Source organism: Bradysia coprophila, unplaced genomic scaffold (assembly GCF_014529535.1).
Source record: "Bradysia coprophila strain Holo2 unplaced genomic scaffold, BU_Bcop_v1 contig_350, whole genome shotgun sequence".
NCBI lineage: Eukaryota > Metazoa > Arthropoda > Insecta > Diptera > Sciaridae > Bradysia > Bradysia coprophila.
In genome coordinates this window covers 6,157,590-6,180,950 of record NW_023503608.1, presented here as the reverse complement: position 1 = coordinate 6,180,950, position 23,361 = coordinate 6,157,590, and the positions used below count along the sequence as shown (strand labels likewise).

The window sequence follows — 23,361 nt, the reverse complement described above, 5'->3', positions numbered from 1 at the left end:
TTCTAAAATATTTTGTTTTTCACTTTTGGGACGTATAGACGCTTCAATATTATTGAGGAAGACATTTCGTCGTTGTAAATTCTAAGGATGAACCATCGAGCAACGAATGGCGAAAAATGAATCAACTCTTACACCTATGAAGAATTCCACATGTCATCCTACTACTTTAAAGGTATGGATGAGAAAAAATACTTGGTGGTAATGTCCAGATGCATTTTTTTTAATCGGCTAAAGCCTCGGTTTGGGTTTAGATGACCGTGTAGAGCTAAATTATCTTCAGCAAACAATTATATATTAATTAGAGGAGATCATCTTTTGATTGTGTTAGCGATTGGATTCCTGGAAAATTAAATGTTATAGCTTGGCTAACACCTTTTTGTAAGAAAAATGTGAAAAATGGCTTTAGCCGAACTAAAACGTTTTAGTTTGAATGCGTCCGATCGCCTTAAAAGCTTCTTCAAAACACGATTAATCTAATTAATATCTAATTAATTTACTGAAGACACTTAAGCTCTACAACGTTTTCCATACTTAAAGTCGAGGCTTTAGCCGATTTAAAAAAAAAAAAAAAACTCGTTCGGTACAGTGAACGACATCTCAAATGTCTCACTGTCATTTTTTCAGAGAATGTCATTGTGGATTTGCAATGACACAATAAAATTCTCAGAAAAATTTGACAGTGAGACATTTGAGATGTCGTTCACTGTACTCCACTCTGGTAAGGTCAAAAATTTCAGGCTGAAGAATAAATTATTTTAACAATAAATGTGCTGCCCAATTAAATTAGGTTGCTTTACTACACCGAAAGTAACGTGGACATGTCGCCTAACTGCAAATATTAAAAAACCTGATGTTCAGATTATTTCAGATTTTCCAAATCTGAATGGAACTGAACTTGAATCCAAAAAATTTACCTGACATGAATTTACCTGAAAATCAGTAAAAGTTCAGGTAAATCAGGTCAGATTTCAGGTATATTTGGATTTTTTCAGATATACCTAAAACCTGACCTGATTTACTTGATTTTTTGTTGATTTTAAGATTTTAGATAAATTCAGGTCAGCTCACTTCTGACTCAGATATTTACAGGTTCAGATCACCTGTTCCGAGTATAATTTGAAGACATAAACAGAAATTTCTGCCATCAGACTATTCAAAATGAAAGCTGACTTTGGAAACTGGTGAGTTTTTGTCAAACCTAATTACTATGCTAGATCACAAATGGCCTAAACTATCCAACTACTGCCAAATTAAAAATCAAATTAAATAAATTCGAGTAAAGCACATGTCCTTTGCTTCACCAAAAAAAGGGCTAAACAAAAATAAATCTAAAATATATTTTCTTAAAACACTACATCATGAGTAGTTCCCGATTCTGTTACATCCTTTGTTTTAACAGTTAAAAAAAACATTTACTGTATTTGCTTTACCTTACATCGTCCAGAACACATAACTTATTTAGTCGTCGTTGCCGTCTGTGAAAATATAACGGTAATGCCAGAGGGCTCACCAAATATTCTATTCGATATAATTCAACTTTTGATGGCTTGGCTACCATTTGGTGTAATGTTGATGGAGTAATAAAAAAAAATAATTTCCACAAGATTCGATTTCATTATAAATGTATACGGGAGGTGGAAGGGCAATTTTGTGTCATAAAAGAAATTGAATTTTTTTTAGTTAAACTGTAGAAAAGGAAATAAAATTAGGTTTTCTGGAGAAAAGCTGAGTGGTTCCTTTAAAAACACATTTTCCATTTGATTTTGAAATGTTTGAAGGCTTATCATTTCTAGGTATATCGGTTCTAATTCAATTGATTTCTCGACGCAAGGACATTGTGTTCGGTTTATTGATTTTTAAAGAGTGTTGGGCTTGAGGTTATTCAGTACCAAATTTACGAACACTCAATAAAAGCAACAATAAATTATTAAAATGAAACCATTTACCGTTACTTGACATATTAAGATTTAATGGCAGGACCGAGCTTGATAGCCAACAAAATAAGAGTCAGCCGTAACCTAAGGTGCAGTTAAGCGATCTGAAGATGTTCCTCTTCACAAGGAACAAGTTTCCTCGAATATCTAACAATTTGTCACATGTATTGAGGTTTCATGGCATCGATAGTCGAGGCTCCATAACTTAAATATATGTAACTTGAAGAAAACTGTTGGCCAATAAGCAGCAGGGACAGGGATACATCCTCTTTGTTAATTAATAGATAACTGATATGTCATAGTCCTACTTTTGGTGAACAACTTAGAAGATGATAATACTCTTAATAAGGACTTCGGCGCAGTAAAATGAACTGAGACCACTGAGATTTTCCCGCGCTCTCGTCACAACTCAAAAGAGAGAGATAGACCTAATTACATATTTTCATAATCTGCTTAAATAAAATGACATTATTTATCATCATACAAATATGTGTGGTGTTGGTATCAATCACACCATGAGTCTAAATCCTATTAAACACCCGCCAAAATATCTGCGAACAAGAAATTAAATAACAAAATATCTATTACAACAACACGTGCCACCCATTAGATTCACTCAATTTATTACCGTTTTCTATCGAAATTCACCAACAAACAATAATACATTGACGCGTGCGATTTGTCTTTCGGTGATGGGGTTGTTTCGACTGAAGCAAAACGGCTTCACTCTTACACCTTTGTAGTAATATACTGCGTGATTTTGTCATTGTAAATATATTTTTTTGTGGAAAAGAGGGAGACGGGGAGAGGAAGGAAGAAAAAATCATTCCATTTATTTACAACATAATTGGTATTTGGGGTTGGAAACTGTTTAAACAAGTCTCATGTTGTATTTGTGACAACAATTTATTGTCGAACAGCAACTGGAAGTCTAAATTAACCGATAACTGGATAACAGATGAACTTAGCCTTAGAGTGGAGAATATATGTCGCCTTTCTTGATCGATAGAAAAAGAATTAGTAGATTTCCATATTTGGTTTATATTTGATGGTCATTTGAAGAATTGAATATTTAGGTGGAGCCGAGGGACGAGGTGTATGTCATAGTGTGCCACAACAATCTATATTCTATTCAATTAGAATTAGCCGATCTTTCGATATATTTGGTCAAACATACCGGGAGACTTGTCGCACCTTTGCTGTGGGACGATTCCCCAAAATGTGTCATTGATAAATTTCGATTACTCGACTCGTTTTCCCATTACGTGGATGCCAAATACCAAAACGATGAGCTCAAGTTAGCGGCGTCCGCGTTTTATCGTTCAAACATCAATTTATATCAAAATCCACACTTTCTTACAATCTATTACGACTTTCTCCGTCAAACACGAATTTGATGAAAAACGCTAATTAATTCAAATTTGATTTATTTTTAATAAATCAGAGTAAGAAAGAACAACCTCGACTCGACCGAAGCCGGAATATAATTGAATTTATTCACTGAACATACACAGTATATATAGGAATTGTCAGAGGCAACTCGATGCGATCCAATTCATTGGCATACTGTGATGACCACAATACATTTCACAATATAGGGCCACGATATCCGTAGGTCTTCCGTTATTCTATTTGTTGTTAAGGGACAAAAACGATTACATTTATCCTGTCACAAACACACGATCTATATAAAGGAACCCTGTACCAAATGTACGCCCAAATAGAATATGTTGCGGAACCCGTTAATGTCGCGGTTCCAGGTTTTGTTGCACGGCCGGCAATATTGCCAACGATGTGGCGACTTCGAAGTGATGCACGGTTCGAAGCACGTCGAACACAGCATGGTCGATCGGTGCTCGTGGACACGTACAATTACCGCATACTTTGATGCTTCACGCAATATGGCTTCACTCGGCGACCGAACGTACCCCTTGATGATAGGATGTATTTCGGTTGAACCGACAAATAGTAGAACTCGTTTGCGTACTGGCTCAATTGCATCGGTCGTTTCGTTTCGTTTCTTCCTTACTGTCTGCATCGTCGAATTCAATGCCGTCTGATAATTGAGTTTTTTCCTCTTGCGATTTTTGCGCCGTAGTCGTTTTCGCTCCATGTCGATTGCATCGATGCGCTCCTGGCCAAGTGTCAGCAATTTGACATATTTCTTGATTGCCCGCTGTTTGCCCACGTATCGCCGTAGATTCAATTTTGCCAGGAACTTGGCCATCATCACATCATTTGTGTTATCGAAATTCTTCAATATGAAATTCATAAATTGCTCGGGGTCAGCTTTGGACGACGCATTATACGGCAAAGTCTGTCGCTCCAACTGAAGTTTTCGCTGCAGATCGTTAGTGAATCGCCGATAGATCCGATTGATTCGGTATTGACTGGAATCGTAGCGGTACGAAGTGCTCCCATAACGGAAATTGGATTCGACCGAACCGGTTTTTCGTATACCGGCAAATGATAGCCGACAGCCTGGATCGACGGCCACAATGTCCTCGAACTCATTGTTTGCGAACTGTTCGCCAACTGCATGCAGAAATTCCTTATTGTCAATTTTCGGAATTTTCTTACGTCGCATCATAATGTTCACGGTCACACCGTCTGTGCGAAAATTGCACGCGAATTTGTGATGCTCCGTTTCGAACTTCTGCAAGGCGCACAAAGCCGATCAATAATCCATTTCGTTCCGGACGAACACCTTTTGGTAATCGAATTTGTGGAGACTGTTCAACAGTTTGTGAAACGAAGTTTTTTCGTACGGTATGAAGTGCCTTCGCTGCTTCATAATCGGGAAAACGCGGAAGTTACGCAGACCTTGCGAATACCGCCACTTTTGCAGACGCATTAGGAACGGTATATACGTCCACCAAGCTCGTTCCAATCCTCCAAAATAGCCCCGTCGGATGTATATTTTCAGTTTTTCGTGTAGGTGCTGAAGTAGTTTATTATTCGGTTGTGATTCCGCCTCACCCGCAGGCACATGTTCTCGGAATAAATAACACAGCGTCGAATACGATTGTATTTCCGGTTCTACGGCTTTGAAAAAGCGTCTAACATGATAGTATGTGTGACATGTAACATTATTTTTCAGATTCGTTTCATAGTTGACGACCAACGATCTGATCACGTTTGATCGATTTTTGCCATTATTGTACAATTTGCCTTTGCTGACGTTATGTTTAGTTCGTAATCTACGATAATTTGCAGTCATGGTTATCGCGTTCAAGTTGTTGTATCCTTTTGCCTCCGAATTGAGCGAAGCAAACATTACGGAAAAGTCCGGCTTGGCAGTTATTCGAAAACGTTCGTCGACAGCAAAGATTTCACTGTACCGATGATAGATCATAACAGATGCCTCCACAGCCAGTTTTGATAACTCCACCACCGTTTGATTGATTTTGTTCAGTAAATCTGTTTTGAGCCAACGATGGCACAATTTCACTTTCGGATCTTGCTCTTGAAGAAATGCGCTGAGGCTAATCGTTATGGTGAATAATTCTTCAGTTTTTTTTTTGTGTCAAATTTGACGCTTTGACGGGGCGAACTATGCGACTGTGGTTTCCTCCACTTCCATTTAGGTTTGTAATTATTCGGTATCATCGGCAGGCGAAGAGTCGTGTGCGGTTGACGAATTGGACCGATAAAATGTTTAGAATTTCGCATTCCTATTGACAAATTGTGTCGCTTGCTTTTCCGTTGAACCAGGTGATGCTGGTGACCAGGTTTCGGTCTTTTCATTGGATAATGCTGGTGTCGTCGCACTTCATATTGTTTGACTCATAACACTGAAAATTACACAATCTGTAGATACCTAATCTTTAGAACAAAGAAGTTGGAGGATCATCAGGATAATAATATTCTGGATGAGTTAGTTACCCTTAAAACAGTAAATAAAAACAATAAAACAGTTATGCCATTCTCGTTTCGTAAAAATAAATTGAAATTTTCAAAATTAAAGTCGGTCATAAAGTTCAAAAAATGGAACTTTCCATAATTCTTGAACATAAATGAAGGTGATTAAATGTGCAAACAAGAATAGTACCGGCTAACGCCTAGTGAGTCTTTTTTCTTTTTCTTTTTGAACCTCACCATCGTTTTTGAATCTAACCATCATTCCCAACCACCTATCCCTAATCGAAACTTTCCTAAAGACTAAATGTCACTACTTTCGAGCAATAAATTATGAAAATAGGTCGGGTCTCGCATTAAGTATAGATTAAGAGCATTAAGTATGATTTCTGTTTATTGCCAGCTTGGTATTTATTCAAGTACCACTTCGGTATTCAACTAGCAAATTTTCGATTTATAAATAAGCAAGCGAGCCGATTAATATCATCAGTCGGTGTGCAGCTTTCAAACATTAAACATCTCTACAACCTCCGTATGAGTTTGGTAGTCAACTACCACTTTGGTAGTCAACTACCACTTTGGTAGTCAACTACCACTTTGGTAGTCAACTACCACTTTGGTAGTCAACTACCACTTTGGTAGTCAACTACCACTTTGGTAGTCAACTACCACTTTGGTAGTCAACTACCACTTTGGTAGTCAACTACCACTTTGGTAGTCAACTACCACTTTGGTAGTCAACTACCACTTTGGTAGTCAACTACCAAATACTCGATTTACAAATAGACCAGCAGGCAGAATAATTTCATCAGTCGGTGTGCATCTTTCGAGGAAGAAACATCTTTGCTACTAAATATTTTGGGGGTCCAACTAGCAACAACTACCAAACTTTCAAATTGCGATGTCTGCTATGAGCGATCGGTTACCAGATAACAAATAATAATTAATTTGCCTGGTGTTGGTTTGCTCATAGTAGCATTGCAATTTACCAACGTGGTAGTCAACTACCAAATATTTGAGTTATAAAAAGGCAAGCAGGCAGAATAATTTCGTCATTCGGTGCGTAGCTCTCAAACGGTAAACATCTTTGCTGCAAAATATTTTGGGGGTCCAACTACCAACAACTACCAAACTTTCAAATTGCTATATCTGCTATGAGCGATTGGTTACCAGATAACAAATAATAATTGATTTGCCTGGTGTTGGTTTGTTCATAGTAGCATTGCAATTTTAACTTTTATCAATCACATTTTATTTGTGACACAGACGGACGGACGGACGGACGGACGGACGGACAGATGAAGTGCCCACAATAGGTCTTTTTTTCCTATGGAAAAAAGACCTAAAAACACTAGAACTCTACCAGATTATAACTCAGTAACTCTTATTGGTCTAGAAAAACTTAAAAAATGCCGTACCACATCTCAAGCTCTTGTATTATGGCCGAACGGAAATCAGAAGTACTTGTCATTCGAAAGACACGAAGATTTAAGAAAAATGGATTGACGAATTTTCCGGGATCTTTTTTTCGTGATGTCAGGGTCACGACTCCAACAAAAAAAATTGTAATTAAGCCATAAGCCATACAAGAACACAACAAACTTTTTTAAAAGATATTCGACTCTTTAGGCTTTTATATCCGGCTTTTCCTGCCGGAAAAATAATTTTCAATTACAATTGAAAGATAATTCTTAAAGAATTTGAGTCAAATGTCTAAATTAATTAAAAAATCTCATCGAAGCAGAAAAATATTTCATATTCTAGCACCTAGTTCAACCTTCTATTGGTAAAAAATAACGATTAAGCTGACATTTTCCTCTCATTTTCCTATATGCTACGAATTATATTATTTAATGTCGGCTATTAATCAAAAACTGTTATCACACAAATCCCGGCTTAAAAATAGACAACATTCAATGAGTGTATCAGTTACAGCATTCAACGCGGTGTATCTACTGGATACATAAGCCGATTTTCTATTTTCACCGATTCACAAAACATAATAATAACAAGGGTCAGAAGTGGCATAATAAATAAATTTCTTTTGTGTGCGATACAAGGGAAGGTAATTAGAAAATTTATATTCCGTTTTGGTATATGTTCATCCGAAATGTTCGAGGCAATGTCGGATGTAAAAGTAGAGAGTAAAGCGACGAAGAAAAAAAAGAAGAATCACTTGCTCGAACCATAGATATAGAACATAAAAATGTTCAAAATTATGAATAAAACTTTGCTACCAGAAGAGCCAATGAAGCATTATGTAAAATATAAATTCTCAAATAGGAAAGACAAAAGGAAATGATAATAAAACATCGACTAACACCCTATCTACTGACACCCACCACCCAATGCCACTACCCATCACATCCCTTATTGCATTACAAAATGGTTTGAATTCAATGAGCTTATTCGACTGTGAGAAAACAGATAAGAACAAATATTTTAGAGGCGTTCAAATAAATTTTAATCCTAAAAGCTGATTGTAGAAATAATAAATTTTACGATTTTGACAAAGACTTTTTTAATTTCAAACACTTTTTGATAAAGAGTGTTTATGAAAAAGTATTAGAGCTGTCTTGAGTTGAAATTGCTCGGAAGAATTGAGGACCAAATTTTTAACATAAGCTTCGTGTTCGTGGATGAGGACGAGAAGCGTCTTTAGAAGGATCGGTAAATAAATATTTGAGAGACTTAAATCAAGGCATCGTCCCAACCGAAGAGATATTTGGACAAACCAAGATCTCTCGATCGATTTCTTCAAGTATGTTCGAACTACCTTTTTGCATCTAGCTATGCGAGTCGTACAACTCATGAGTGTTTTTAATTCTAAAATCGCAGCTTTAACATAACCAGCTAAACCATTCCTTGTGAGAACATTAGACTGACAAGGCAATAATACTTAAATTCAATAAAAAATATTAAAATCTCGGATATGAGACGACGTGTTCGCGCCATTCTTTTTGACATGAGCCGCACTAGACATGTGTACGCTCATAGTGCTCGTCGGTTTTTTGTCGGTCGTTTTACACTTTTATTGATAACATATGAAACAGCTTCAACAACCGAATGAAACAACGACGCATCCTCTAGTCATTCATCATAATTCGTCGATGAACGAGCTGGTTGTGAAATAATATCGGTTGATTCAATAAATCCAGTACAGGATTTCATTTGAAAGAATTGACTCAGAAGCTCTTCGGTGAAAGTAAGTCTAACGCCTACGGTCAAAATTAATTAATCTGGCAACTAGCACAACCATATTCTTCTGTTGTTTAGAAAATGTCTGATTCTACGAAGAAAAACAACGCCATTTCGGACGCAGTCCGTGAGAAAGGCAACAAATGCTTCTGCAAAAAAGAATATTTTGACGCATTGCGCTTGTACAACGAAGCATTAAGATATGCAGAAGGTGACAGTAAACAGATGGGATTGGCTTATGCGAATCGCTCTGCGGTATTTGTGAAGACGAAACTGTACAAAGCGTGCTTGGAGAATATACAATTGGCGAAGGAACATAATTTTCCGCACGAGAGACTTTCTAAACTGATAAGCCGTGAAAATGAGTGTAAGGCCTCGATTAGTGAACCGATGGAAGAAGCGTGGAACGATTTCTTCAAACTATCCTACCGACCGAATCCAAATTTCCCTTACCTGGCCGATTGCTTGGAACTGAAAAAGCATGAGCGAGGGACGTTTCTGTCTACTAAGCGCGATCTCAAGGCTGGAGACATTATCGCAATTACGGAACCAATATTCCGCATTCCGACCGGTTCAGTTTATCGTTGTAACTACTGTTTGGCTGATCAGTTCATGAATTTAATTCCATGTTCTGGATGTGTTAATGTTATGTTTTGCAACGTAATGTGTATGAAAAAAGCAATCGCAGAATTTCATCAATTCGAATGTGGCATCACTGACAATCTGTCCATACCGAAAACTGGTTCGACCGTACTGAGAATGATCATGAAGTGTGTATCGATTTGCGATGGTTCATCAAAACAAGTCACAGAGCTTCTTCCTCGCAAAATGAATCGGCTGATTACACCTTTCAATTTTCAACTTAACGATCCGTTGCGCGTTTCGTCGCAGAAGAATTTATTGCTCTCCCATTTCAGTAAGAGCCAACGATTTGATTATGTGGACAACTCTCATTCAGATAAGACGTATTCAGAGATCCAACCATTCTTACGACGTCATCCGAAACTACAGCAAATTGTAACATCCGATTTATTCAGGAATTGTGTTAATCTGGTCGATTGTTCCGATATGAAGATTTTCAAAAGCGTTGACAGTAGAGTTTTATCGGAGGTCAACAGCTACGCAGGATTGTACATAAACTTCTTTGGAGGCGCTATCGAATCGTGCTACAATTTATTCCTTCATTCTTGCGCACCAACCGTTTTCCTGCATCCATACAATGGGAAAATCGTTTGGATTGTTTTGACTCCAATAAAGGCTGGCGATTGGCTTACCGTTGCCTATCAAAATGCGTTCTTCAGCGAGAAATCACGCGAAGACAGAAAGGCCGAACTGCCAACTGTGCTGTGCTGTTGTAAATGTGTCGCCTGTGCTGGGAATTGGAAACCGCTCAGTATGGCTACTTTGGCACCATTTTCTGTATTATCTCGTTCGTCAGAGGACGGAATTATCGCGTACAAGAAATACTGTGAAGAAATGAACAATAAACCGTTAGACGATAAGTGCAACGATACACTTTGGTACACCATTGGATTATTTCGATGGAATCTGTGCTCGATCGGAAGAGCAACATTTTAGATTCAAAAATCGTTTTAGCCCAAAAAGGTTATTCTACATGGACGCAAAGGAGTATACATGAGACGTGAATTGAATAAGTCGGAGTATTTTATGTAAATAGATTTTTGTGTGTGCAATAAAAACGAAGTCAACGAACGCAAAGTGTTTTCAGATAAATTGATTTACGAAAACGATCAGTAGTGTTTTCATTGCATATAACGAAGGGCTGGTATGGCTTCTATGACTACACAAGACGGTATTCTTCTGACCACCCTTGTTATTAATTGAAAGTAGAAGGTTCATTTCCACATGGAATAGTCGATGACCGTACCATTTTTCTTTTGTACGAAGAATTTTAACAGACAGCTTTATAAAAAATGTGGGATTCGTACTTTCCTATTTTAAAAAGTCAGTTTGTTGAGGATTGGAAAAATCTCACCATTTTTTCACAAAAAAATTTAATTTTTTCAATTGAAAGAAATTAGGTGGCGCCATAGTATTTGGTTTGCATCAAAACTGAAGAGAAAACCACGCGAAATAGCGAGATTGCGATTCAAAGTCGGGATGAATTATGACTTCGGGAACCTACGGGATCGTTAAGAACATGAGTACATTCGAAACGTGGCTGTTGGAAAGATAAACTAGTGAACGTACAGTAAAGTACTGTCCGCGACTCTCATGACCATCCAAAAATCGTCCCAAAGAGACTAGGATTTGATTCGGTTGCATTGGTTCATTATAACGAGATACACAGTGCGCTGCTGTAAGAATTGAATTCAAACTGATGACAGTCCTTCCACAGCGATGAACAGGAAACCGTTGGTTGTCTTTATTATGATAGATAGCAGCGTACCAAGACCAATAACCTGTATCATTTAAGGCTGTCGTTACGTGAATGACCTTCATAAAGGGTTCTCCGCAGAACATTATTTCTTCTCCAGCACCAAGAACGAAAGTAATGTCGATGTCATCGTAATGGTGCTCAACGTATTCCAAAACCAATTGAATAAATATGTCATCATCTTCTTCACTAAATTGCAGAAAAAACAAATGAGGGGCATTTTATAGATAATAACACTTTAAGGCGAGCATAAAAACAGACCTGTACCAGAAAATGAAGTTATGAAGCTAAAATTATTAATGAGAGATTTAGACCGTTCTAGCAATTTCTTCTTCTAATTATATTTTTATGGCCATGAAAATTACATTTCATTGAAATAATAAATCATGACCAATACACAAATTATTGAGAAGTTCAGACAGTCAAGGGAGCATTTTATGTACTTTTATCTGCCTAGAACGGTAATCTTGATGCTGTCCCTCTAGGGCAAATTGGTTTATCTCGATATATTAGTACGTCGGGTTAAAATGCAAAAAAAGCGAGGGGTAACCGACTGGCCAAAATGGTGGCAAATCAATTTCTAATTCGTTTCAATTCCGCTTAATTACCTCAATTACCGGACCAACTCGTCTAATTGCCGGATTCGCTCTATTTCCTTTCAATTCCTTTCAATTCCGTTCAATTCCTTTCAATTCCCTTTCAATACCCTTTCAATTTCTAAAGGTACTTCCTGTCAATTCCTTTTATTTGCTCTTAATTCCTTTTATTTCTTTAATTAACGGATTAACACCACTACTTGCCGGATTCGCCCTTCAATTCCTATAATTTCAATCAATTCCTTCAATTCCACGAATTTTCGATATAATTGCACGATACTTTCAAATAGATATAAATTTAAAGTCAAAGTTAAACCCTTAAGCATTTTGGAAAAAGAATCGTCAGATTATATCAAGATAAAATCTGGAACAACTATGTTGTCCTACATTTGTGACTCATTTTGTTAGAATCTTTAATTTTTACTCATACTTTTAGAAGAGATTTTTCAATTTCAATTTAGATTAAACCGTCCAATTGACTGCAGTTTTGTTTAAAATGATTTCACATCGCACACATTGTTTATTTTAGATAAATAGTATTTTTCGTACCAAGCTAGGAAATGACGAAAAACTTTTGTGCATCCGACAACTGAAATACGACATATTTTGCCATGATTTTTCATTAAGAAATGTCAGTTTTTCCCGAACTATATATCGTGCAGGAATAGTTATTTACGTATATGTTGTGGACGGTATATTTTAGCCAATTTCACGGATTGTAGCGCGAACGAAGTGAGGGCGACAAGCGAAAGTGCCTAAAATAAACCGTCCACAACAGATGCGTATACAACTTTTCATGCTGAGGGCCTAAGTTACGAGAAAAATTCCGTAATTTATGTCCTAGGCAAGAAAAAAACTTCATTTCTTTACGATTTATGGTGCGGGAAAGGAATTACATGATCTTTTCCACGACTATACATTTATTAAATTTAATATGGTGAATGTGAAGTGTGTATGTTTTCAAGTAAATTGCTGTGTTTTGTCTATTTCAGTTGTCCGATGCACAAAACGTTGTTCGTACCTCGACAGGAAATGGATTTGTTCATCACACGTCAGCAAAAGCCAAAGCACTCAATTTTTTGTTTCGTTCCGATCACTTGAACATCGTAAGATTTTAGTCTTTTGAAAAGTTGATGGAATAGATGATATTGTCGGTGATGCTTTTTTTTTGTAAATTTGGTTTCGCATCGGCAATGCCCCAGCCTAACATTCCCCCGACGAATATTCACTTGTTTGTTGCGGCTCAAACTCTTCCGCATCTGACTCACAAGAATCCTCTGAAGAAGAATCCTTCAGTGTGCATATTTTGAACATAAAAGAACGTTGGACTTGTTCTAAAATGGAACTGATCAACACTGTACACTGTTATTTATTGTGCGGGAGCTTTTCAAATTAAAACAAAAAGGAAATAAAGTGGTTTTGCATTCGCTGGTCCTTCTTTCCGATAATCACACTTATCAGCATTTACTCTCATTTACTTTCAATTCCTTACAATTCCACATATTTTCAGTCAATTCCTATCAATTCCGATCAATTCCGATCAATTCCGGTCAATTCCGATCAATTCCGGTCAATTCCATCAATTCCAATTATTTACCGGATACTCCGGCAATTCCTTTGAGGGTGTGTAGTCAATTTCCCGAGTCGGTTACCCCTCGAAAAAAAGGCATCAATATATCGACGAAAAAATTTTGCGCCCGTTTGACAGATGTAAGAGTAAGAGAAAGAGCAAAAGAAATGTATAAATGATGGAATTTGTTTATGTACTGTCCGTTTGACAAGAGGATCGCCACGGTTCAGCAGGGGGTTTTGAACATTTGTTTTTTACACGTTGGCACACGTGCTCTTGTCAGATTCAAGATTCTTTTTACGAAGGCTACGCTGATTATACTTTGTGAAAAAGGCCAATACCTTGCAAATATGTCACATCTTGGACAGAATTTGACACTGCAATATCTGCAACATGAAAAAACTAAATGTTCGAAACCCCCTGAAACCCCGTGCTTCCACCTACGTAATATACACAAACTAGGTGAGCCAATCTTAATTTATTGTCGCATTTTGAGCATTTCGAACAAAATCCACAATATCTGTTCTCGGCAGATAAAATAGCGTATGCACCTATGTCCTAAATGGTTATTACTAATGTTTTATTAGTAACTAGGCCCCACCTGTTGGGTGGGTTAGATCCCTTGACTGTTTGTCTGAACTTCTCAATAGTATTTTTATTGACAATGATTTATTGATTTATTTCAATGAAATGTAATTTTGAATTGCCACAAAAACGCATTTAGAAGAAGAACTACTAGAACGGTCTAATAAATCTCTCATTGATGATTTAATTCTGTTTAGTTTCACTGAAACTCTTCGAAACTATGTATATAAAATGCCCCGGTAAAAAATGACGTATGTTTTCAATAACAGTTAAACTCGTGTCATTTGCGGCCCTCGCTTCGCTCTGGCCGCAAACTTCACACTCGTTAATTTTTGTTCTATTTATTCGGTTTTGTTTACAAAGCAAAGTCACATAACAAGAAAAATACTATTGAAATAGGTACAAAAATTCTGTTAGCAATATCAGCTTGTTCGTTAGACCAACATAATCTATCTTAGAACCTAACCTCAGGAATTGATTCCATTCTCCATTAAACATTTTGTTTTTAAAATCGGTTGAGAATTACTCCAGTTGTCGTGTTAGCAAAAAGCAGAAAAGGCTTCTTCGAGAACTACTCCCAGGTGGTTGAACCGATACCGCCCATTTTCGAATTTGGCCTGAGGATTTCAATACTTCGTCGATTAAAAAAAAGTTTTGAAAATCGGTTGAGATTTACTCAAGTTATCGTGTTAACAAAGGGCACACAATTTTAACATTTAACGTTTTTTCATCACATTTCCATACATTTTTAATCATAGTGAACGTGTTATGTACGGCGTATTTGTTTTCGTAAAACCCATGACTTACAGTCAAGGGAATAAACATTTTAGACAAAGGTGCATAATCTACTAATAAAAGCCGCGGAGCTGGTACTTTTCCTAGTAAATCAGATGAAATAACATAATCTACAATAATGATATCGTTGCAAGATCCATATATGCACAGTTTGTTGAGGAACGGAAAAAACTCGTCATTTCTTTTAATTTCAGGATTTTCAATTGTTTCGTTGGAGAGACTTCCTTATATCTATAATATCTATTATTACAAAAAATCTATTACTTCACTAGCCTTCACAATCTTCACTATATAAAACGGTACCTACCTATAGCTCATTACTTATGTTTATCGACGCTGCAAATAACAGTAAAGATGACAGCAAACTCTCCTTCTTTATATCTTTACATCTTGAGTATAATCTGCACAAACTATGAAACCCTCACTGTATCCATCCACGTACGTACATACATACAAATTGATAGTGTCACCCTTCCTTTTCCCAATATCATTTCTTTTTTCCATATACGGCATTAAATGTATCCAGAAAAGGTGTCAATGTTTTATTTTATTGACGATTGATGGATAGTAAATCGTATTATGTGACCCATCATGTCATATCTCTGAAAATATAGACTGGAAAATTCAATTGAAACGTTGCAAAATGTTTTGGGAATTGAAAATGTTTCTCAAAGAAATATGTTTTTTTTTCCTCTTAGTCGTCGTAGTAATGGGTCGTGGTTCAGCAATAAAATCATTTTTTTTATTTTATTTTTTTATCAGAAAAATTCAATTATTTACTCGTTTCAAAATAAATCTACTTTCAAATTAATCTGTATCCCGTGTTATATATAATTCGGTGCAAGAGGGTTAATGGAGTTGGGTTCAATAAAACGACGACACAAAAAATATTATAAATCTCATTCATCCATCCAGCATGAGTACGAAAAATATTATTATAAAAAAATAATCTGCTTTTTAGTTTTAATGCCGTGCCATATATAAACATAATAAATACACCCATCAGCCACATAACTAAACGAAGAATCATCGCACCGAGATAGTCCACTCTTTTTTTCGTCATATTAAATTGTGGTGACGAAAATTTTTTTCCGGTTGAGTGCCGAAAATAAACAACATAAATAATCTGCGGAAAAATCCGCTATTTAATTTTCCACGACTCTGAACTTATTAGAGATTTTATGAAATGTGTTTGGAGGCGTATATATAGAGAAGAATAATGTGATGAACAAGTTGGTTCGGGAAGTTATTTTACCATGGAGGACATTCTTTTAGTATTTTTATTTTTATTTTTTTTTTTGTCATAAAGAAGCAGTCTTCCAAACGGTCAATATTTACAACCTGACGTTAATTAATAAAATACTTCGTGATTACTTTTAATGGAAATGCTTTGTTAGGTAATACCCATCTTATATATTGTGTAGTTGCCACTCGCAGCTGTAGGCGCCGAGTGTGACAATAGTATACTGTGGTATGCAGATGTGCACCTTGCTCTTGCTGCACAAAGTATATTATTGAAGTATCGATGCTCTAAGCTCTAAGTTTAGGTGGTCAACTCATAGAAGCATAATTTTATTGCCGATCATAAATTCAAGTTTTTCCAGGTGTCGTAGGTTGGGTTTAGTGCGAAACGTGACTACAGATTACACTTATCGCCGTCAGATCGTTTCCGGTTAGGTAACAATGGAAAGGTTAGAGTTCAGGGAAGAATAAACGACTACAAGAGTTTGATCCAGAGCTAGAGCGACTGAAGTTTCACGGGGTGCCATTTTAGTGTTTTTTTTTTCTCGAAAAAGTGATATTGTTGCCTGTGCGACCACTTTTTCTAAGCGATTCATATATGGTTATAATCTAGGTGCCTAGTGTTAACAACCCACGCCTATAGTTTGCAGATAGCCGGATCGCGCCGTCCTACCGACCTCTTTGAAAATCGTAAATTTTTCGAGGAGCCAATCAGCAGAACTTTTTCGAACATATCGATACCATATCTTGTTCAGACTAGTATTTGACCATAATTTTACATTTATCGGATTAGTTGTAAGGAGAATATTGACTAAAAACATTTTCCATTCATGCGATTTCGTAGAGGTCCACACCTAAGGTGAAAGTGTTTGAAGAAAAAAAATACTTCCACAAATTACTCAGTCCGGAGAAAGCTTATCAAATTTTTCGCAAAGTGACTCCATCAAATGTTAGGCAATTTACTCGAACTAACATTTTGGATTTTCTTAAAAAAATTTAAAATGATTTCCAAAGGTTTTTTTTCTATGTTTATCTGCACCTCACTCGGTCCAACACTCGAAACGTACAAGTCGCAGGAATAAAAAAAATCTACGAAAGTGTTCAGTCTTCGAATAGGTTACGACATTATGGTTGAAGTATATGGTTGCATATAAGGAGCAATAAATTTAGCATAAAAAATCGAGCATATAGTTTTCATACCGACTACCAACATATCTACTTTTCTTACTTCCATATTGATGTTGATATTTTTCGCTTTTTTTTTCTTCTTCTTTCATTACATATACAACAGAACCAGACCGAAATACTCAAAGAATGGTAAAAAAAGATAACACCAAACATGACCCAAAGCCGATTTTCACAATAACATACAAAAAATATAGTTATGTAGTCGATCATCTGTACATAGTATATACACACAACGCTGGAAGGTTTTCACATTAAAAGGCAAACAGTGCGGTTATAGATATACACTTGGGGTATGTATGTTATATATATGAACAGCGAGCACAGATTTAGATGGAAATTTATTTTCGCATCATTTTTCTATTATGACATTCTCGTTATGGTTTAGATGAAAAAGGCGTTACTTTTTTATTGGGTCTGGCAATATATATAGTGTATTTGGTGTACTTTAAGGAGTCAAAATGTAGAATGGAGAGAAGGTTAAGTATGATAAAGATTCTAATGCATCTGTTCCAGAAATACGTTTTTGGGGTAGATTGAATGAATATTTTTTAGACGATGATTATATTTTCTCATTGAATGTTTTTTCTCGGTTGGTGTTGTTGTTGCTGTTATTTTGCTCTTTTCGGATCATAATAAATATTTTTGTGGAAATGGAACATGACTTTTCCGATATATTTCTGAGGTAAAAGTGGATGATACTCAGTGTGGACCGAATGGGACAATTATTTTCAACGGAGTCATATAAGTTCAATAAATTTGTTATTGCTTTTCTTCAAATTTCCCATGGCAAAAACATCGAGAATCGGTGAGTTTCATAATAAAAGTACGAATCGTTGTATACCGTACTATACTGCTACATGATGTTCATTGCTTGTGTATTTGAACGAACACACATGACAGCCCGTTGGAATGATGTATAAAACAATCTCAAGACGATGATGAATGTCTTTTCAATTGACCTTTTGTCTCATGTGTTTTGTTCGTCTAATCGAAATGGAATTATTTCGATTTTTCGTAATCGACATCGGTAACGATTTCCCAAATGAATTGCAGAAAATGTGAAAAATTATCACAGATTTATGTTCCAGAGCACAGTGGCAGAATTGCATGACCAAGGGTTGGTTCTGTTTACTCTGGAATTGATTTTTTTGAAATGAGCATTTAGCTATAGTTTTCGACAGGGCCAAGAGAGTTACTTTCCTACATAGAACAGAGTGAGCATAACAATTGGGATACCGTTGGTGAATTGACATTTCAGAAATTTTTTGAGTATAGATCTTCACGATCTCTTACCCATTAGTTGGAAAATCTTTAGAATCTAGTAAAACGTCGAAAACTTTGTTTCGCCGAAGAAGGAAGGAATCCATTTCTGTCATATTTTTTAGATTGAAGACACGTTTGAAGAATTCGCTATTCGAATAAAGATATAAGTATCATTCTCTAGATCTGTTCATCAGGTGTACCATGCATCTAAATGACCTGAAACGGCTCGTACAGAGTCATAATAAAAAATATTTTAATAAAAAGGAAACAGATAAACACAAAAAGTAAAGCCAAATAATTCCCTGTCTTAACAACACAGTATCACAATTCATTAAATAACTTGTAATCGCAATGGAAAATCTTAAGAAATATTCCACCGTTTAGCATTTCTATCTATCACGTATCTCACCGCGAAATTAAATTTTCTTCTGTTGCGTTGAATATTAAACAGTCTTATCAAGTTAAGAAATTTAGGCGTAAAATTGTTTTCGCTTTATTGCTTTTCCACGAAAAAGGAAGGAAAAAAACATTGGAAGGGTTTTCGTTAAATTTGTTTTAAATTTTCTGTAATTTTTTCCTTCTCTTTGCAAGAAAATGCGGAAAATATTCAAAATACATCTTCTCCTTTCTGGGACAATCAAAGTAGTTCTAAATTCACACACTAGTTGTAAAACTTCTGGTAACATACGATGCGGAACGTATACATTTTATTACACGCCAGATAACTCGTCTGCTTTACGTACGCTTTTATTGCTGCTGAGAAGAACACAGCGACAATTTACATTTATATTTTCACTTAAAATTCAACCACCCCACCAACCAGAGAAAACATACTTTAACAAAACCAACAAAACGGAAGAAGTATTTTCTTGTGCATTGTCAGAACCACAAACCGTTTAAATAAGATGATAATATTAAACTTGATGTGGTTGCGATTTAGCGAGTTAAGAGCGGAGTAATTAAATGAAATGGCGTGGAAACAAGATTGTGCTAGAACAAAACGAAGACGAATTGGGTTTTGTTATTTCGGTTATTTAAAGGTGACGATGTAACGAATGGAAAATGCTCTCAATGTTAAACGTTCCCAATTTTTTTATTGTGGACTTTTTTCTGCAAATATTTTCATCGTTTATGGCATAACCAGCGTGTATTCTCTGAAATCATGTACAGTTGGACCAAACAAGTAAAAACAAAATCGCTTATGAAAAATAGGTCATTTGGACATTTCTGGTCTGAAATAAAGATTGTGCCACAAAGGTATCGAGAAATTTCGCACCGAGGGAGATTCCTACTGACGGATTCTTTTGAAAAACAGCATACCGAAATCGGACGCATTTTCCAGTGGACTTTATATGCGCCTAGAAAGGTATATGACCCTAGAAGCGAAAACCACTTTCGAAAAATTCTTCGAAGCTTGTGTGGCTGGTGAAAGTTAATCAAAAACCGAAAACTTGCAATTTTCTAACAAAAATTTCTCAATTTACACGAGTCGTACAGTGTCATTAGAAAGATAATCACATGTAATTTAGGAGATTGAGCCGAATAGGGACTTATTGAGTTTAAAATTCATCCACACTGAAATATGTGCCGTTAAAGTTTTCAACCGAAAAAGACTGAGAACTTACGCTGTTCTTACAGACGTTTTTTGAGGTACGCGAAACGTACATGGTCGTGTGGGATGTCATTTGGAAAGGTAATTTTATGTACTTTCGGGTCCTATGGTGTGACTTCGTAGAGTTACTCAAAATATAACTCATAGACTTGCTAGTTCAAAAGAAGTACAGAATTGTCCTCTTTATTCCGGCCTTAGGCATTGCACCTTTGGGTATTTTGATTTACACAATGAGAATCTACCATCCCTGGATTGAAGACGCCTGAACGACTTCCTGCTGAAAACTTACAGTGACAAAAGAATGAGTAAGGGTTGGGTGTTTGAAAAAAAGGATATCTGATCTGGATTTCATATTTTGGAAAACCTCCCAAATTGCAATCTAATTTAATCTACTGGTGATACCCAAGCTGTACATCTGTCTAGTCTTCAAATTAGAAAAACGTTTACATGGAGCGATTGATAGTCGTGAAGTGTTAATAAATTTGTCACTCCTCCTCATTTATACGAAAAATCGCAAAATGTTCAATCGTACCATAGTCTCATTGTATTCATTTTAAAACTTTTATAATTACAGCACGAACCGATCCAAACTTTATTATGTACCGTACATTATAAAATATACCAGACGTATACGGTTATACCTTTAGAGATATGAATACACAATGTTACATTATTGCCGCTCAATTATAATTTATAATGCTTTGTATGTGGAAATTTTAAACATATTCTGGATCAATATTGAAAACTCCGCTATAGTACACCGCACCAATATTCCATTTTCAATAAATTAAATTATCTCCACTGAAAATTGAGTTGCTGGGGGAATGTGTAGAGATTTATAATTTAATTTATGAAAATATTGTTTCATGGACTTTAATATTTATGCACTTTTTGATGTGGGGGAATGATTTTTCAGATTTGCATTTCGCTCTACGTTAAGACCCTATAATAGCAAAGATGTTCTTCGTTTTATTGCCTCAGAAAGGCTAGGAAATCTGTGAGAAATTATTAAAAACCGCTCGGAATGAGGGTTCGATGTAGCACTTCCGGATGTTTCTGCCAAAGAATCAAAGGTTGAGGTAACAGGAAAGAGTCGTGGAGACGGTCGGATTCCACGTTCGGTTAAGCAAATGTGGTATTGGCTTTGGTATATACTTACAACTGAACTTCTTTGCTGTATGTGGTAAATTGCCTTGCACGTTTCAATGTTTGAGCTTTATTTTTTTCGCGAACGTATCACACTGGTCATCAAGTCACAGTCACTTGAATATACTTGTATCAAATGGATATTACAAATTTATTTGCTTATGGTCATTACGTTTACATTTAGTAAGCAAAAGATTTCACCTTTCGTTGATGGAGAGGGGCGATGTTGAAATCAATTTTCAATAGGTCCTTGCTGGCTAACGTACCGCAATGCACAACTTTTTTTCTTCTGCACTCGACCAGGAACTGTAATCAAATAATGGAGAACAGATTGGTTATTGCTCCAGTGTGTGAACGTAATGTAATGAAAAATTAAAAACTCACACAAAACTTATGCAGCACGAGATTAAAGGTTCGAGGCGGACTATTCGGTGGCAGCGACCTTAAAAATTCTTCGACATAAAGTTGTCCTTCGCCCGTTATGCTTTCCAAATGTAAATGGTCCAGATGAATTTGATTTACTACTTGTGTAAAAGAGGACAATGTCATTGTAATGTTGGTTCTGATACCTAAACGCACCGGATACCAGGGCCAAGTTTCGAACAAGTTTGCCCAGTCCGTTTCGTCTTCTTCGTTGAATAAGACAAATTTAGGTTGTTTAGGGTAGAAAACCAACAGTCGCAAATTTCGAAAAGATTGGAGGACCATACATTCTTGTAAGCTAACTTCAATCCGTACAAGTTCTAGTTCCTCCAAAGTATCTTGTTCAGCAAGTTTAGCTAGAAATGTGCCAATATGTTTGACCGAAGGCAAGTCAAGTTTCAATCTTGTCAAATGTGAAGTTGACAATCGCAACATTTTTAACATTTCCAGATCATCATTGGGCGAATCTTGACTGAGGCCCAAGCACAAACTATTGAATTTCGGTCCGAATTCGCACAATCCAAACCCGTTGCTGAAGGTTTCTTCACGTGAACCGTCCCCAAGAAACGAACGGCTCTCATTGAAATTGAACATTTCGATTTGGGTATTGTTTCTGAACAAGATCTGCAAATTACAACTGGTTGTGCCACTCTCCTCAAAATATAATTGTTTTAAGCTGCGAAAATGCTGAAAAAAATCCGAGCGATCTATCTTTCCACAGCACACAAAGCTCAATGTTTCCACATTCGCCAGGCATTCAGTCAATTCCGGGCAATTCAAGTCCAAGAAATTCATGCTGGTAACGCCTTGGAATTTTAATTGTTTCAAATTCGTACTGAATTTGCTGACTCTTCGTAACAACTCAAACGCATCCTCTTTGAATCTGCGTCGAATGCTCAATTGCCAGGATCGGATGTCTGCACCGTATTCCATTAAAATCACATCAAGGACAACTCTACCACTTGGGGTAGTCTTGCTCAACATATCGGAATAGAAATCGAATGTAAATTTCCGGAACCTGTAGCCCCACAAGTTTTTCAATCGTTTCGATGTCTGTGATAAACGTCTTGCGTCTTCCTTCCAAAGATAACTGAATATTTTCAGCAGACAATCATCGTTTAGTCTGTGTAGTGAGAAATTGTCGTCTCCGCAACCGTCGTCTGATAGTTGGATGTCCATTGGTTTAATGTTTATAATTACACCAAAAGTATTTCGGCAAAATGAGTAACACGCACAGTACAATCAAACTTATCGACTATGTGTAATGAAAAGTTATTTGTGACTGAATTCTTTGTCCTCGTTCGTACACATATACCAATATATATACCACTTAAATGCCTGTCACATATGGAAAGTTGTTGTTAAACATACATCTGCTCCCTTCGGAAATTGTTCATTACATGAAGGGGCATTTATTTGACAGTTCTTATAAGTAATGGTCATTACTTACCTAGAAAGGGAATGGCCATTACATACATCTCAAAAACTTTGTTTCATATAGTACATTAAGGTACCGGTAAATATTGTCAGTGTTACACTCGTGTATATTACAA

The 23,361-nt window shown here is 36.4% G+C and overlaps 2 protein-coding genes across 2 annotated transcripts; one reads left to right on the top strand and one right to left on the bottom strand.

Annotated features, from left to right (window-relative positions):
* The first annotated feature begins 8,870 nt into the window (after nt 1–8,870).
* LOC119080443 lies at nt 8,871–10,728 on the top strand. The gene is made up of 2 exons (XM_037188808.1): nt 8,871–8,997; nt 9,069–10,728. Exon 2 carries the CDS (start codon nt 9,072–9,074, stop codon nt 10,566–10,568), a length of 1,497 nt encoding a protein of 498 aa, XP_037044703.1. The 5' UTR covers nt 8,871–8,997; nt 9,069–9,071; the 3' UTR covers nt 10,569–10,728.
* Nucleotides 10,729–21,450: 10,722 nt separating this feature from the next.
* On the bottom strand, nt 21,451–23,101 carry LOC119080456. Its single transcript, XM_037188824.1, has 2 exons — nt 21,770–23,101; nt 21,451–21,691 (listed from the first exon to the last, which is right to left on the bottom strand). The coding sequence occupies exons 1-2, from the start codon at nt 22,985–22,987 to the stop codon at nt 21,566–21,568; spliced, it is 1,344 nt and encodes a 447-aa protein (XP_037044719.1). The 5' UTR covers nt 22,988–23,101; the 3' UTR covers nt 21,451–21,565.
* Nucleotides 23,102–23,361: the final 260 nt, after the last annotated feature.